Source organism: Sesamum indicum, linkage group LG1 (assembly GCF_026168435.1).
Source record: "Sesamum indicum cultivar Baizhima isolate 11 linkage group LG1, ASM2616843v1, whole genome shotgun sequence".
NCBI classification, from domain to species: Eukaryota; Viridiplantae; Streptophyta; class Magnoliopsida; order Lamiales; family Pedaliaceae; genus Sesamum; species Sesamum indicum.
Window position 1 is genome coordinate 20,123,213 of NC_142657.1, and position 15,105 is coordinate 20,138,317.

Consider the following 15,105-nt stretch of genomic DNA (forward strand, 5'->3'; position numbering starts at 1 on the left):
ATTTGCTAGCCCTAACATACGGCACAGTAAATACAATTAAGTCTATATATTTATGCTAAAATAGTTAAAAAAATATCAGTGTTTTTGTGTAATGACAAATGTTGGATATGTTTTTACTTATCTAAAAAATAATTTAAAAATGAAAAATTTTCTATAAAATACTTGCAACCTTAATACTGCTTTGACTTTCTGAGTGTTGGTCTTATTTTGGATATTTTGAGGGTGCAACCGGAGAATGTATGAGGAATAAAAATACAAATCCAAACCAAAATGTTAAACAAATACACGTTTTCATTCTCGAGATATTGGAAAACATTTCAGAAAAAGGAGAATCAAACACGTTGGGAATAGCTTCAGATGAGTTCCAGCGCGGCCTTCCGACCTTGGGCTCCCAGCAAAAGCTGAAGCACAGCAAACTTGAGCTCAGTTTCCCTGAGCAACTCTTCTTCAGTTTTCGCTCCGGCGCCACTCACTTCCTGCTCTTTGATCCCCGAAGTCACGCACTCCAAATGAGTCCCAAAGTCGCACTCACGACAATAGTAAACCCAAGCCATTTCATGAACCGGATTCTTGCACGCATCACACATGAAAGTCGCCTCTGGACTCACCTCCGCCGCCGGAGACGAGTAGTAAAGAGCCAAAGCATGTTTGTGATCCGGACGGGTCACGGTGTCAGGCCACTGAATGCAGTCAATGTGGAGATCATATGAGCAAGTGGAGCAGGTGTATGCAAAGGCCTTGCCGTCTTTCAGACACGCGTTGCATGTAAACCCATCTTTGTACGGAGGGGCCGTCAGCAGGGTGAGCGGGTGCTGGAGGTGGGATTTGTGCCGGACTTCACGTGGGGAGTCGAAGCAGCTTTTGTGGAGGTTGAAAGTGCAGTAGGGTTCAGTGCAGCAGTAAGCAGAGCCGGATAATTCGCACTCGCAAGCAGAGCAGACTTTTGCGTTTTTCTTCTCGATCTCCATGGCTTTCAGGACGTGGGGATGGCTGAAGTGTTTTATTATTGAAGGTGCAGGCTTTGGTTCAGGATTGCTGGTTTGTGGAAATTGAGGAGGGGTGGGCTGAGAAACCGGCGGTGGCTGTGGCGGATTTATGGTGGTATTCACCATGGTGCTATAAGTCGGCTGCGGTGGGGGTGGGGGTGTACTGGTGGTGGCGTCGTTAACTGGTACTGGAACAAAGTTTTGAGGTACCTGAGGTGTGTATGGATGAGTACTATAATTTTGTGTTTCTTGCACTGTTGTATTAGCAGGAGGAAAACTGGGATAAGGGTTGCTTGGGTTGGGGGGATAAGTTGTAATTTGAGGTTGTGGGATGAAATTTTGTGGATCAGTTTGGTTTGTAGGAGGAGGAGGATAACCTGGAAATGCATTAGTTTGGATTGGAGGAGGATAGATGGGATTTTGAGGCTGAGGATTGAAATTCTGTGAGAAATTTGGATTAGCAATAGGTGAAGGAGATAGATGTGAATTGGGATTAGGCAAATGAGCACAGTGAACATGGATATCGAACTCACATTCCGAACAGCTATACGAGAGTCCATATCCAGCATGGTTACAAGAATTGCAGAAAAAAGAACCAGAGGGATAAGTAGGAAATGGCACCAAAGTTAAAGGATGAAGAGGATGAGACGGATGCTTGAGCGATCGTGCTGCACGAAAACATTGTTCGTGCAGAAAGTAGCTGCACTGCCAGCAGACGTAAACGTTGCCTAAGCCCGGAGATTTGCAGCCGGAGCAGTGGATTTCAGAGCCCTGAGGAAGTTGGTGAAAAACGAGGCCATGGTTGTGGCTGAAATGCTTGAACTCCATCGCAGTTTTCTGTCTGTAATCGATGAGAGTTGGAGTTGAATGAGTTTAGCGGGATTAGAATTATGATATATACAAGGATTTTGTCAAACAGTTTAAGCAAGTTGTAGTATAAACAATGTGAATATTTGTGGTGCCAACTAATTGTGAGATTCTTCACAAGGTGGGAGTTGAATTTGTCACCTCTCTATTATGGACATTGACTTGCAAATTTCTGAGTTGACTGACCTAACGATCCATGTATGAGTTTTTCTTGATCTGAATATCGGTTTAATTTGACTTATTTTGGATCGTAATGGCACGTTTACTGCCTCAATATTTTGACATTTGTTCATGGATTTTGGCTTGCTAATGCAGCAAGGTTAATATGTTTCATATTCATTGCATTTGCAGTATCTGATGAGAGTAAGTCCTTGTCCTGTAAAGTCTTGATTGGCAACATCTGAATAACCTAAGTTCTGAACTAAGATGGATATTTACTTAGAAATTATTTTATAAGTATAAATTAAATAAAATAAAAGATGCAATATTATCAATTTTTTAGAGCATGGCTCTTGGTAACAATCACATCACGGATGTGGTTAAGTATGAAATTCACCCGTTGTTGTCAGTCGGAATTCTCTTGCAGGAAGATTGCAATCTTTGCCGTGTAAGCATGAGATGTGACACTTTTGATTCTTTTGTAATCCATTTTAGCAATGAAGGACAGTAACTTTACAAAAATAACAAAATGAGAATTTTTATCACCAGAAATTACAAATCTGGCCAAAATATGTCACATGTGTGTCAATTGACAGCTGCAAATTGGCAACAGACTTTCCAGCCAAATTAATAATTTCCGGCTACAAATGATCTTGATGTGCTATTTTTGAAAAATTATGTATATTCCCTTATAGCTAATATAAATTTCAAGTAGACAAAAAATGCGAGCACCCATACTGTCAGGAGGAAAATTGCACTTTTCCCCCTGATTGGCTAGCTGCACAACTTTTCCTGTAGCATGTTAAAATGTGGTCTTTGAGTGAGCAAATTTTATTTCATGCTCTCGTATGTTCAACTACAATTTCAGTAACAAAATAATATTAATTTCCTCGTATTTTTCGTTTCTAGAAAAATAAATCTCAACTACGAAATTCCACAATACGAAGATGTGAATCAAATGCAAGAATTAGCAAATAGAGTTATTTCTTTAAACCAATAAACAGCCCCACAAATGCAAAGACAAATAGACAAATCCCACACAGAAGCAGAAGAATCATCACTTTTTCCTTCATTGTGATGCAATCCCTGCACACTCCAAATGTGCACCACAATTACAAGCCAAACAACAGTACATCCAACACCCCTTCCCTATACAACCACTACAAACATAACACACAAACTCTGCGGCAGAGCCCTCCGGAGAACCACACGACAAGACCAACGGATGCTCGTGGTCTCGCCGGTTCTCAACCTCAGGCAACGCAGCACACTCGACGTGTAGATCGAACTTGCACGTCCCACAATGGTAGGTAAACGCATGCCCGGAATGGCCACATGCATCGCACGTGAACTCCCCGTCGTTGTAGGGCGGGGAGAAGGAGAGGCCTAAAGGGTGTTTAGGGTGGGAATAGTGGCGTATTCGTCGGGGGAGGTCGAAGCAGAAATCGTGGAGGAGAAATGTGCAGTTGGGCTTGGTGCAAACGTAGGCTGAGCCGAGGATATCTAGCTCGCAACCGGAGCATATAGCCTTGTCCTCTTGGTGCAGCTGTGAGAGCTCCAAGGGGTGGCGATGGCTGAAATGGTTGAATTGTTGCTTCACTTTTTCTCCATCGTCGACGCCGGAGATTTTCATGATGAGGGCCATCCTTTTTTCGTGTGTGGATGAACTATTGATACACAGATAAGTATTGAACAAATTAGTAAGATAGGACAATCTTGTAGGTGTAATGTGTGTTTGTATACCTCGTATGTTCTGTTCTTATCTATTTTAGTTGTAAGTGGAGCCACACTAAGAGATGTCCCCATGGTTTTTTAATGAACAATATTAAAGCTTACTGATAGACTCTAGTGCATGAATACTGCAATTTCTGTTTTATAATCTTGTCAACGAGGAAACTGACAGGAAATCAACTTAACAACTTGCCTTTGGAATTTGATTCTTGCATATACTACGTGAATGCAATTCATTATATATATTTTTAATGTATTTTAAAAATTGATTTAATATATTTATAATTTTAAATTCAATTCAATTCAAAATTAACAAATATGTCCAAAAAAATTATTATAAAAACATATATATATATATATATATGTCCGCAATTCAGATCATAGTTGAATAGCATAAATTTGGAAAGTTATATACATTTGTTGATGCTAACTTGTTCAGTTTCAACTTTAAAAATAATGACAAGTGTATTATACTTATTATATAACAAAATCAAGTTTGATCGTTACCTCAATTTGAACTAGAATTTTCTAAACAAGAAATGCAGAACTTAACTGGGGTAGTAGAAAGTTGACTCGTTGATTTCATGAAATTTACGGAAAACCCTCCTCTCATTTACTCATGATTTTCAATTCATTGTTTTTTTTCTTTGAGTGGTACTAGTAAAATTATTTAGCCACAATCTTATATACTTCTTCAAAGAGTCGTACTTACCATTGTGATTTAATGCCATCTATAAAAGAAATTCCGATCCATTGTAATTTATTCAAGTAATTTTCTCATAATTCAGCCTTACCGGAAAGACAAAAATTGTGAATGTCAAAAAGTTACAAAATTATTGTACAAGCCCTATAAAGATAAAGAATAAAAATATTAAAATCGTGAGGGGCGCATGATATATTCTAACAACTTTTATTTAATACCAAAAAGATCAAAATTGTGAAAAACTAAAAAATTACAGGATTATTTGACGACCCTAAAAAGATATTTAAAAATACCAAAGTAATAAAACTATAAAATAAAAAATATATTTAAACCCTATAAGTTTACCCCATTTTCCATTGGGAGACTAATTGCTACCCACAAACAAATCAAAAGTATTCAAGAGAATATTTAGTAGGTATGAAGTGAAAGAATCCATAAATTTTTTTTATTAAAATATAATTCAAATTTAAAATTGATCAAATATTTGAAATTTTTTTAAGTAAAATTACCCAAATAAATTTTAAAAAACCTACTATTAAGAATTTGATAATAATTTCAAATTTATCAATTTAAATATAGCTTCACTACAAAATATGACTTAAAAATTATACTATTTCCACGATCAAATAAAATTTATGTGAATAACTCTAACAAATGTTTTGACTTCACTTAAAAATGCAACGACTAATAATCATTATCGAGCCATGGTTACTTAATATCATCGTAGTTTTTTATCCTTAGGCATGATAATTAAACATAATAAAAAGCATTCGTATTTTTTCTATTGCTTAAAATAACTTTTATAAAATTAAATAGGTAGCAACACGTCAGTTCCATTCTGTGGTCACAAGACTTCAACAAAAACCGGGAATCTATCAATCACTCATATAATAGACTGTCTTTGTCAAACAGCCAGTGGACGACTTAATTACATAGTAGCCGAAATTGCTGACTGTTTCTCGAGCTTGACTTCAATCTGTAAAGTCTAATTAATTGTGTCCACACGCGTTGGATTCCAGTTCTTGCTTGCTTCTCTTCTTAACCCTAACTCTGCGCCATCTGCATGTGTTTGAGAGTGAAGCAGATATGGGAAGGATATCCTCTGAACCCCAGAAAGAAACTACAACTACCCATTTCAGCCATCCACACCCCTTGAAGCTCATCAATTATCAACAAACCCTAAACTCAGCTTCTTCTTGCCCAGGATGCAACCTCAAACCCTCTGGTATGATCTACTCTTGCACAACCTGCCACTTTTTCCTCCACAAGAAATGCTTCGAAATGCCTAAGAAAATCACTCACCCTTTTCACAAGGAGCACGCTTTCACACTCCTGCCGGAGCCCGCTTATGCTGAAGGCCTCTTCAACTGTGATGCCTGCGGCGAAACGGGCAATGGCTTCTCCTACCATTGCAAACCGTGCGGCATTGATTTGCATATACTTTGTGCGGCGATGCCCTTATCCCTCACACATGTCTGTCACATGCACGTGCTCGCTCTTACTTTTGGGTCACCTTATGGTGACAAGGTTTTTAGTTGCCACATATGCAAGGGCCCTGGTTCGGATCACTGGCTTTATAGGTGCAATTTATGTGGATTTGATGCGCATTTGAACTGCGCCAGACGCGTTCAGCCTGTCCAGCCTCCTGTGCAGAACAGGAATGACACGAATTTCATGGCTTTTCAGTCTCAAGGGCCGATGCCACAACAGGCAGCGACATGCTCCAGATCCGTTCCCTGGCCTAATCAGCCTCAGGTCATCAGGCCGCAGTTTGTTGCTGCGACGCCTCAGCCGATGCAGCCGAATTTCATGCCTAATCCCATGATGAATACTGCTGCTGTTGGTGTTCCAGCAGGAGGCCTTGCTATGCCTCCCTCTGGGTTTAACAGAAACAGCAATGAATTTGCCATTCAGGCCATTCAGCAAATGACTAATAGCAATCATGCCGTGGCTCAGGCGATGCTGGCAGGCGGTACTGGGGGCATTGGAGCCAGTTTTGGTGACAGGGGAAGACAACAGCTAATGCAATTGATATCTGGCCTTAACCACGTTGGGATCGGCGCTGGTGGTATTCCTGGTCTGAGTGCTGTTGGTGGCGGGGGCGGCGGGCAAGACTTGTTGCAGTCACTAATGAACAGTTGTGTTGGTGGAGGAGGAACGGATTTTCTGCAATCGTTGCTGGGCGGTGGAAATGGTCTTGATTTTCTTGGAGATGGTGGGCTTGATCTTCTCGGCGGTGCACTTGGAGGCCTTGGCTGCTGAATATCCACGAGTCCTGAGGAATGAAACTTGTCTGGAAACCCCGAATGTTCTTTCCTTTCCTTTGTATCCTGCAATAATTTGCTTTCTATTCCCCGGATAAAATCCTTGCCGTATTAATTTGTATATGTTCAGAAATTATATATTGTATCTTTGTATTCAAGTTGATGGACTTGAAATTCAATAATAATAAATTCATGAAATACAAATCTTTTGAACTCTAATTCACAAAAAACAAAAAAAAAAAAACAAAAATGCTATTTGCCATGCCACGGAAATGTCCATGGCAAAAAAATATTAAAAAAAAATTCTTTCATGGTGAAAAAGGCTAAGAATCTTAACAGAAATTAAAAAAAAATTATGGTGAAAAATTAAAAAATTCAGATCCCAGTGAAATGTGGATGAAAATGAGCAAACTTGGTCTCGTCGGAGTCGTCTGGACGAGAGGATTTGAACGGAGGTGGTTCCAAGCCGTATTTTGTCCTGACAGTAGAGAGACGACAACAAATAATTTCAACACAAATGTCGACGTTCATAATTTACTATGAATTAAAGGTAGCATAGTTCTTCATAATTTACTACGAATTATTCATTGCAAAATCGTTTAAAAAGTCTAAGTTCATAGTTACACAATTTGCATCGATTTTGCCACGGATATTTTTTCCATGATCGGAAAATTTATTGCAACTATAGTATTAGTACTTGTAGCCATGAAATTTTTCTATGTGACAAAATTCTGTAGAAATAAAACAGTTTTTCGATGTAATGTAATTCTGAACTATATTCTGTCGTTTAAAATCCTTTTTCCCATTTCTTTCAAATTTATGTTCTTACATATAAATATAGGTACTGAATCACTTACGGTATGCTGTCAAATTATTAGTTGATTTATCTGACTTTCTGATTCCTCTGACCTCGTCATGAGCAACCAAATTAAGCACCCAGTACTTCCACGATGAACCTCGCTTACATCAGATTATTTCCAGTTGCTAGAATCACGAGTTGTACAAGTAAGACTAAGAACCCTAAAATTGCAAAATACACTAATGCGGTAATTTGAGGTTCCCACTACATAGAAATGTGTATGGCTTTAGAACACAACATTCACGACCCAAAACAGAAGTTTACTAGTGTTTGGAACCTTAGAGTTGCACTTATTTAATAAGTTTTTCGCTCCCATTCCAAATATGAATGACTTTATTTTCAAAGTGGTATGAACACGCATGTGGTAATAAAGTCCCACAATTTAACAAAATTGGCGCATTAAGAATAAAATACGTCAAAAATTGCAATCTGATTGAAGTTTGGAGCTCACGTGAGGCGCAGATGCTAAATACCTACCAAATTTGTAATTTTTAACAGATTTTATCCTTAATATACCAATTATTTTAAATTATAAAACTTAGTTGTCAAATTAAATTTTGATAAGATTAAAATTGCCACACCCGGTATAAATTCACCACTATGTTTTCCAAATTCAGACAAAGAAAACAAATGATTGCTTCAAACGATTGAATGGATATTTTCCTTCCATTTCCTGCGCTGATAAATTATCACTTATAACCAAGTGGGATATAAGAATACCATGTTTTGAGCTAGCATCTAACCTAACCCAGGAAGAACCAGGCCCTGATAGTGAAACCTAGACCTTGTCAACCTCCTAACCGTTTGTCGACAATTGATTTTGAGGCCTTGCTTGCTCCCCACCGGAAGTTGACCTCCACAACCACTTGCTATAAATTGTACATAGTCATCCACACAGAATAATACAGTCCGTGCATAATTCCAAGTTTGCACCACGTCAAGTGTGGAACATGACTCAATGTTACAAATCGCTCTTTTATTTTTAATTATTCCGGCAGACTGTAATGGGCAAGACCTTCTATAAAGACATTTATCATTGTGAGGAAATTTTATGAAATTAAATTTACCGTGTCTTACCTATAACAAAGACTCCAATTATAGACAGTTAAATGGTGATTATTTATATATAATTATACAAAAATATCAATTCTTTCGAAATTAGATTAAAATGTGTGTTCTTTTTACTTTTTTGTATTTATTTTTTCTCATTCTTTTGTCCTTTTTTGCACACTTTAATTTGAGTTGCATCATACATTTTTCTAACACGATCATGGTTCATCAATCAAGTTGTTGATTCTTTGGCTTTCTCATGGTTGACTTCGTTTCCCTAGTAAACCCTTTCTGTCTTCTTAAACCAGCACGCCTGAAACTCATTCAGACATAACACGTACCCTTCATTCGAACCACATAGAAATATGGGAAAACCAAACGCCGAACCCTCCAATCAAACACCAATCATCCATTTCAGCCATCCTCACCCTTTGCAGCTCCAACCATCAGTCCATCCTTCGCCCTGCTCCGCCTGCAAGCTTGATGCCTCCGGCACCATCTACACCTGCACAGTTTGCAACTTTCTCCTCCACCCCACATGCTACCAATTGCCTCAGCAAATCAAGCACCCGTTCGACCAAAACCACGCCTTTTCTCTCCTACCAACGCCCGTCTACCCCGAGGGCCTTTTCAGCTGCGACGCCTGTGGAAACCAGGGCGACGCCTTCTCTTACCATTGCACCCCTTGTGGGATTGATCTCCACACAACCTGTGCTTCGCTGCCGATGAAGTTTACCCACCAATGCCACCAGCACGAACTCAGCCTGGCTTTCTCAGCCCCGTATCCTGGAAACACTTTTTCTTGCGATGTTTGCAAGAGGACAGGCTCCAGAACCTGGATCTACCGATGCAGCACTTGCGAGTTCGACGTTCATTTAACCTGTGTCGCAAGAGTAATTCAGACAGCGACGAAATTCAGCACGACAAGATCAGTTATTCCTCCGCAGCCTTCCAGTGTTTCCATGAATCCAACAAATACGGGAGTTTATGGTGCGCCTGTGCTGCAGCCAGTGGTAGTGGGGCAACCCCAGGGTCAATTTTTAGCAACCCCGTATAACAACATGAACCAACCAGGTTATGGAGCTGTCAGGCCTGTTAATAGCGGTGGGTTGAGAGACCAACTCGCGGTTGCGGCGGTCAATGGGATGGCCAGCGGGGTTGCTCAGTCGGCGGCCCAGGCTCTTTTACAGGGAGTTTTCGGCGGCGGCGGCGGCGGAGGAGGAGGAGGAGGAGGTGGAGGTGGAGGTGGTGGTGGTGTGAATTATGTGGATGTTATGGGGATGGGGGGCGGCGGTGGAATAACGGATGCAGGTGCATATTATGATGGTGGTAATTATGGTGGAACGGATGGAGGATATGCTGGTGGAGATGGCTCGTACTATTAGGTTCAAAAGAAATGGCTAACATTTACGATTTAAATTTTACATTACAAGTTCATATATTTGATCATATCAAACTTTTTGAGTTTGAATCAAATTTGATTAAATTTAAATTCATTATTCAGAGTATGATTTAAATAAAAATTTGCTTTCTTGATTTTCTTTTTCATTTTTCCTTCTTTTGGACATAATTGTTTTTATTGTAAAAATAGAAAAAAAAAATAATAATCTGACTCTAATAAGGTGGCAAATCTCTACGTAAAGTTTACATTTGCATCATCAAGAAATTATTTTAACCAATCATCAACTGTTTGATTAAATTAGTATCACCTCTCTTCAATAAAAGAGAAATTTTTACGCAAATTCACATTATCCACCCCATTGTAATAGAAAAAGAAACGGAAAAAATGCAAAACCCTCTAATAATATTATAAATGAACAAATTACCCTTTATGAAAAAAAAAAATCTTAGCAATTTACCTCTATGAGTTTTTTAAAATGAAGTAATTTTATCTCTCTAGACAGAGGGCAAATTATTTCATTTTGATTAACACATAGGGATAAATACTATTTTTTTTCCATAAAAAGATAATATGTTTATTTATAATATCACAATAGATAAATTGCATTAAACCCAAATAGAAACTATTCCAACCACATCAACCACCAAAATTTTAATTGGCAAAGTTAACTTTTGGACCATTTAGGTTTTAATTAATTTTGATGCTCCTTCAAAATTTCTCCTCATATGGTTTTGGAAATGCTCATTAATTGTTGTAAGGAAATTGCTATGTCAAATAATTTCAGTATAAGACATATCGTTCCTCCCAATAGGTGTTGCAGTGAAAAACAAAATGCCTATTTGGAAATAATATATGTGATATTTGTTATTGTTGCTTTTCTTTCCCCATCTTGTGGCTTTTACAAAACGTGGATTAGAAAGGATTTCACGAGAAAATATTTTAATATTTTGATATTTGAATAATTAATTTAGAAGCACTTAAGAGAATATTGGAATTCTTACATTAAAACTTTTAAAAATCAAGAGTCATAATGTTGTCATATATGATAGAGTAACAAGATCGTCTGGTTTTCGTTTTATAAATTTCCTATGTTTATTCTGCTTTCCCAGATTTCCTTAATCTAAATTCCCAGATTACATAATTTATCGAAACAATTTTAAAATGATTTTACTATATAATTAAAAGATTATAAATTAAACTACTATTACAACTTGGGGACAATAGAAAACAAGTTACTTCTGTCTTCTATAAACACTCGTTGAACCTCTCTTTCAATCGATGTGGGATAAAAAACTTGTAACATTCTTCACATCCAATTTATGCATTCCCTCGCGCAGCGTGGACTTTGATACCAGTTGTAGGGCACTGTTGTGGACATCCCACAATTAAGTTCTTTCACTCTCTATATGGTCCTGTTTGGTCTTCCATATGATGGAGAACACGGCTGTCAAAACACAAACTTGATACTACAGTGATACCAATGCTGGTTCTAGCTTGCACATAAAAGATTATGTTACTACACACTGTCCCACATGCGTCAACTTTAAGCGCACCCACACACATACACCCAACTCTATGTTTAACGAGTTTTTGTTCTAATTATGCTAATAAACACATAATTTACAGACAAAACATCAAACCATGTATTTATTTCTCAATCTTATTATAAGGAACCTGTTTGCACACAATCAATTTTGAATTAAGATTGGTGAATTTAAAATCTTGAATTTTGAATTCTTACTGATAAAATTATGTAGATAGTTTGAAAATTTCAACTTTTGAATTTACTTTATATTTTGATGAATATTGATAGATTTTAAATTTTTGTGATATAAAGTCATTTGAATTTTTTTTTCCGAATCTTGACGGTAAATTCAAATCTATCCATTCACATATAGTATGAAATAATACCACATAACTAAGATCGAAACGAAGAAAAAAAAAAGGTAAAATGAGATTAACTTGAAAAAAATGTGAAAAGTGAAATTTAACCCTAGAAAGAATAACTTAAAGCATTGCTAAAATAATAAATAACTTAAACCAAACACATTGTGGTTGAAATCAGGAGTTATGGTACAGTTGTAGTCGCCTTCGCCCAACCTTTTCAAAATTGCGCCATTTGGCTCCTTCTCATGGTTGATACTTTCCCATACCCTTCCTTTCCGCGCCCCACTCCTTCCTCTCCATTTCTCTCTCCCTCTCAGGAGTTATCCAATCTCCAGGAAGGAAAAAAGAATCGATGGATGATCACTATCCATACGCTACGAAAACGTTTATCGGTTTCTGCAGGTTCACAGCCTCAAGTCTTGGTGAATTATTTGAATGAATTTCTTGTCTTGCTTTGATTTTGATCACAATTTTCTTCTTTTTCCCCCTTGCATTTATGGGTTTCTAAGCTTCTAATTTCGCTGAATAAAGAATATTCCCCCTCTTGGTTTACGCAAACCCCAACCATGAGGAAATTCAATTTTTATTTCCGGTTTTGGGTTGTGGGTTATTCGTGCGGTTAATTGAAGTGGGTTTGGAGAATCTTGAGCAGTGGTGATTTTGCGAGTAATGGATGATGATAATTTGATTGATGTGAATTCCATGGATCTTGATTTGAACCAAGAACCCATGGATCGACCTCAGCGCTCGGTTGCACGAGCTGGGTCGTTGCTGGATGAGTTGGAAACACCTCATGGGGGAATAGAGGAGAGGATTAGACAGCTAGAGGGTGTCTCTGCTCGTGCAAGGCAGCGCCAGAGATGGCGCCAAGAACGGAGTTCTGTGGAAATTGGTCATTTTTCCAGTGAAATGATGGCTAATGTGGATGGTGAAAGAGGTATCGGACTTAATAACATAGGCATAGTAGAAAGGATTGTCGAGAAGGGAAAGGGCTGTAAAAGGGGTAGTTCGTATCTGGTAGCAAAGGCATTGGAGATAGATTCTGAGGTGCAGGAAGCTGATAACGATGGTGGGAGCTTTTATGATTGTAATATATGCTTGGAGCTGGCAACGGACCCTGTCTTGACTTGTTGCGGGCACTTGTTTTGTTGGGCATGCTTTTATCAGGTACCAGATGTTGATTCGACTTCTAAAGAATGTCCAGTTTGTAAGGGAGAGGTGTCTAATGGTACAATAATTCCTATTTATGGCAATGGGGGCGGTGCGCCTGTGTGTGAGACAGAATCTGGCTTGAAGATACCTCCAAGGCCCAAAGCTCGTAGAGTTGAGAGTGTTAGGCAGCAGAGAGTGACCCATGGTCTATCTCATGTTCCTGTTGCCGAAGCACTAAGGCGAATCAGGATAAGTATTGGTGCTATGGGACATCAAACACAACAACAAGAGGTTCGCAATAATATTCCAACTTTTGATACAGAGCCTCATGAGGGGCAAAATGCAGAGGCAGCCGGTAGCCGCAACATAAGGATCCATCAGGTTTCGAGAGCGTTATCAGAAAGTGTTGCTTCTCTTTCTTCCCTTTCATCTGCTTTGGTTAATACAGAAAGGCTAATTGAAGACCTGGAAACAGCTATTAACTACCAGTTTTCACGAAATGATGCACGGGTTTCATTAGTTAATGTTGGGGATGCTTTTACAGGGCATTTCGCTGTCTTACAATCTGACAATCAGCCTCCAGATCCAGATTCTGGTGAAGATCTCAATGCGGCCTTACCCATTACCGGATCTCCCCAATCAACTGATATTCCTGGTTCTTCTGTTCATATCCTGAGGATGAGAACTTCTACTGAGATCAGTATGCCCATGGTCCCTTCTTATTCTCTTCGAAGAAGAAGTATTATGTCAAGGAATCCGGATACAGACAGCAGGGATACCCGTGAATCTAGAAGGAGAAGATTGAACTGACTGCATCCAAAAAGATGGTAAATTTGATTTATCATGCTGAACCAGATTTTGTTTCCTTGCATAATTAAACACTTATTAGTTTTATATTACCAATTTGACAGCATTTATGGACATTATGTTAATAAGTATGGTTATAATTCTTTCACAGAAGAAAGTATATAATTGATGTTATTTGTAAAGAATATCAAGTTGTTTCATGATTCCTTTCTCCGTATGACCACAGACTAACTGAATCTTGTACACTCCATCCAGACACTATGGACATTCTTTTTATCTGAAACATAAACTGACATAGTGCATTTATTACTTCTTCCATTGCATGTAGTGTTTGGCAGCATACTGGATATATTCCAATAACTACTATCTTCAGTTTTCTCATGGTCAAGAATAATTTTATTATTTTACCCCTTTTCGTCTCCTTCTCTATGTTCTTGTTTTTCTTTTGTTTTCTTTTTCCTTTTCAGTTGTGCTGTTCAATTCTTGTTGCATTTTTGCTGTTATGACCCCAAAGAGTTCATGATCTTTTTTTCTTTTACATTTTCTTCTACTTATTATCAACCCTATAGTTTTCTCACCATCAGTACTATCTGCTGTCATCACCTGTGATCATGGTGATGCAGATCCCAATGCATAATGTGTCCAGTCATTGCCACCTTCTCACCAAATGATATCAACAAAGAAGTTCTCTGTCCCGGCTGGTTCAAACATAGAGCACCGTCATTCTTTAACAAGACTTGGAATGGGCTTCACTGTGAAACCTTGTGAATACCAGATTTTGTGCTAGGCCCTTCCATTTGGTAGGGGATGCCTGCTGAAGTGAGAATTATATTATGTGGATTAAAATTCTTGTTTTTGCCCAATTCTTAACTAATTTCGAGCAAAAGAAAATTATTTCCAAAACTTAGGAAAATACTGTCTAGTAATCTAACACTATTTATTAGACTCTACCCATTATATTTGTCAGATTTCAAAATGTTGTCCTCATCACTTTAACCTATAGTCAATACATTGTTATATTATACAATTTACCTATTACATAGTAACTTATGATTGGAAAATTTAACGTCCCAACATTATTACTTTATTAGTAGACAAATAATATGCTATATTTATTAATATCATTTGTTTAATAGTAATTATTATTAACTATGTAATTATGACTGTTACTAGGATTAACATCTATAAAATAGACATAAATGATTAAATTAAAAACTAATTGACATGATTAGCTTATG

General features: G+C 38.0%; 5 protein-coding genes across 5 annotated transcripts; 3 read left to right on the forward strand and 2 right to left on the reverse strand.

The window, feature by feature from the left end:
• Positions 1 to 271: 271 nt before the first annotated feature.
• On the reverse strand, positions 272 to 2,011 carry LOC105170022 (uncharacterized). The gene has a single exon (XM_011090605.3). The coding sequence runs from the start codon at positions 1,812 to 1,814 to the stop codon at positions 354 to 356; it is 1,461 nt and encodes a 486-aa protein (XP_011088907.1). The 5' UTR covers positions 1,815 to 2,011; the 3' UTR covers positions 272 to 353.
• A 955-nt stretch (positions 2,012 to 2,966) lies between these two features.
• Positions 2,967 to 3,657, reverse strand: LOC105168581 (protein VACUOLELESS GAMETOPHYTES). The gene is made up of 2 exons (XM_088883283.1): positions 3,181 to 3,657; positions 2,967 to 3,098 (listed from the first exon to the last, which is right to left on the reverse strand). Exons 1-2 carry the CDS (start codon positions 3,655 to 3,657, stop codon positions 2,967 to 2,969), a joined length of 609 nt encoding a protein of 202 aa, XP_088739409.1.
• Positions 3,658 to 5,490: 1,833 nt separating this feature from the next.
• On the forward strand, positions 5,491 to 6,923 carry LOC105168590 (uncharacterized). The gene has a single exon (XM_011088728.3). It carries the CDS (start codon positions 5,533 to 5,535, stop codon positions 6,706 to 6,708), a length of 1,176 nt encoding a protein of 391 aa, XP_011087030.1. The 5' UTR covers positions 5,491 to 5,532; the 3' UTR covers positions 6,709 to 6,923.
• Positions 6,924 to 8,786: 1,863 nt separating this feature from the next.
• Positions 8,787 to 10,155, forward strand: LOC105170032 (Cysteine/Histidine-rich C1 domain family protein). Its single transcript, XM_020692794.2, has one exon. The coding sequence runs from the start codon at positions 8,985 to 8,987 to the stop codon at positions 10,002 to 10,004; it is 1,020 nt and encodes a 339-aa protein (XP_020548453.1). The 5' UTR covers positions 8,787 to 8,984; the 3' UTR covers positions 10,005 to 10,155.
• A 1,932-nt stretch (positions 10,156 to 12,087) lies between these two features.
• LOC105168601 (uncharacterized) lies at positions 12,088 to 14,870 on the forward strand. The gene is made up of 2 exons (XM_011088740.3): positions 12,088 to 13,887; positions 14,491 to 14,870. Exon 1 carries the CDS (start codon positions 12,578 to 12,580, stop codon positions 13,868 to 13,870), a length of 1,293 nt encoding a protein of 430 aa, XP_011087042.1. The 5' UTR covers positions 12,088 to 12,577; the 3' UTR covers positions 13,871 to 13,887; positions 14,491 to 14,870.
• The last annotated feature ends 235 nt before the right edge of the window (positions 14,871 to 15,105 follow it).

Bases quoted from the DNA above. Each gene is read 5' to 3' on its own strand.
- LOC105170022 (XM_011090605.3), bottom strand. From the start codon at position 1,814: ATGGAGTTCAAGCATTTCAGCCACAACCATGGCCTCGTTTTTCACCAA.
- LOC105168581 (XM_088883283.1), bottom strand. From the start codon at position 3,657: ATGGCCCTCATCATGAAAATCTCCGGCGTCGACGATGGAGAAAAAGTG. The intron at 3,099-3,180 runs GTTTGTAGTGGT...TGGAGTGTGCAG, and splicing joins CCGCAGAGTTTGTGTGTTAT to GGATTGCATCACAATGAAGG.
- LOC105168590 (XM_011088728.3), top strand. From the start codon at position 5,533: ATGGGAAGGATATCCTCTGAACCCCAGAAAGAAACTACAACTACCCAT.
- LOC105170032 (XM_020692794.2), top strand. From the start codon at position 8,985: ATGGGAAAACCAAACGCCGAACCCTCCAATCAAACACCAATCATCCAT.
- LOC105168601 (XM_011088740.3), top strand. From the start codon at position 12,578: ATGGATGATGATAATTTGATTGATGTGAATTCCATGGATCTTGATTTG.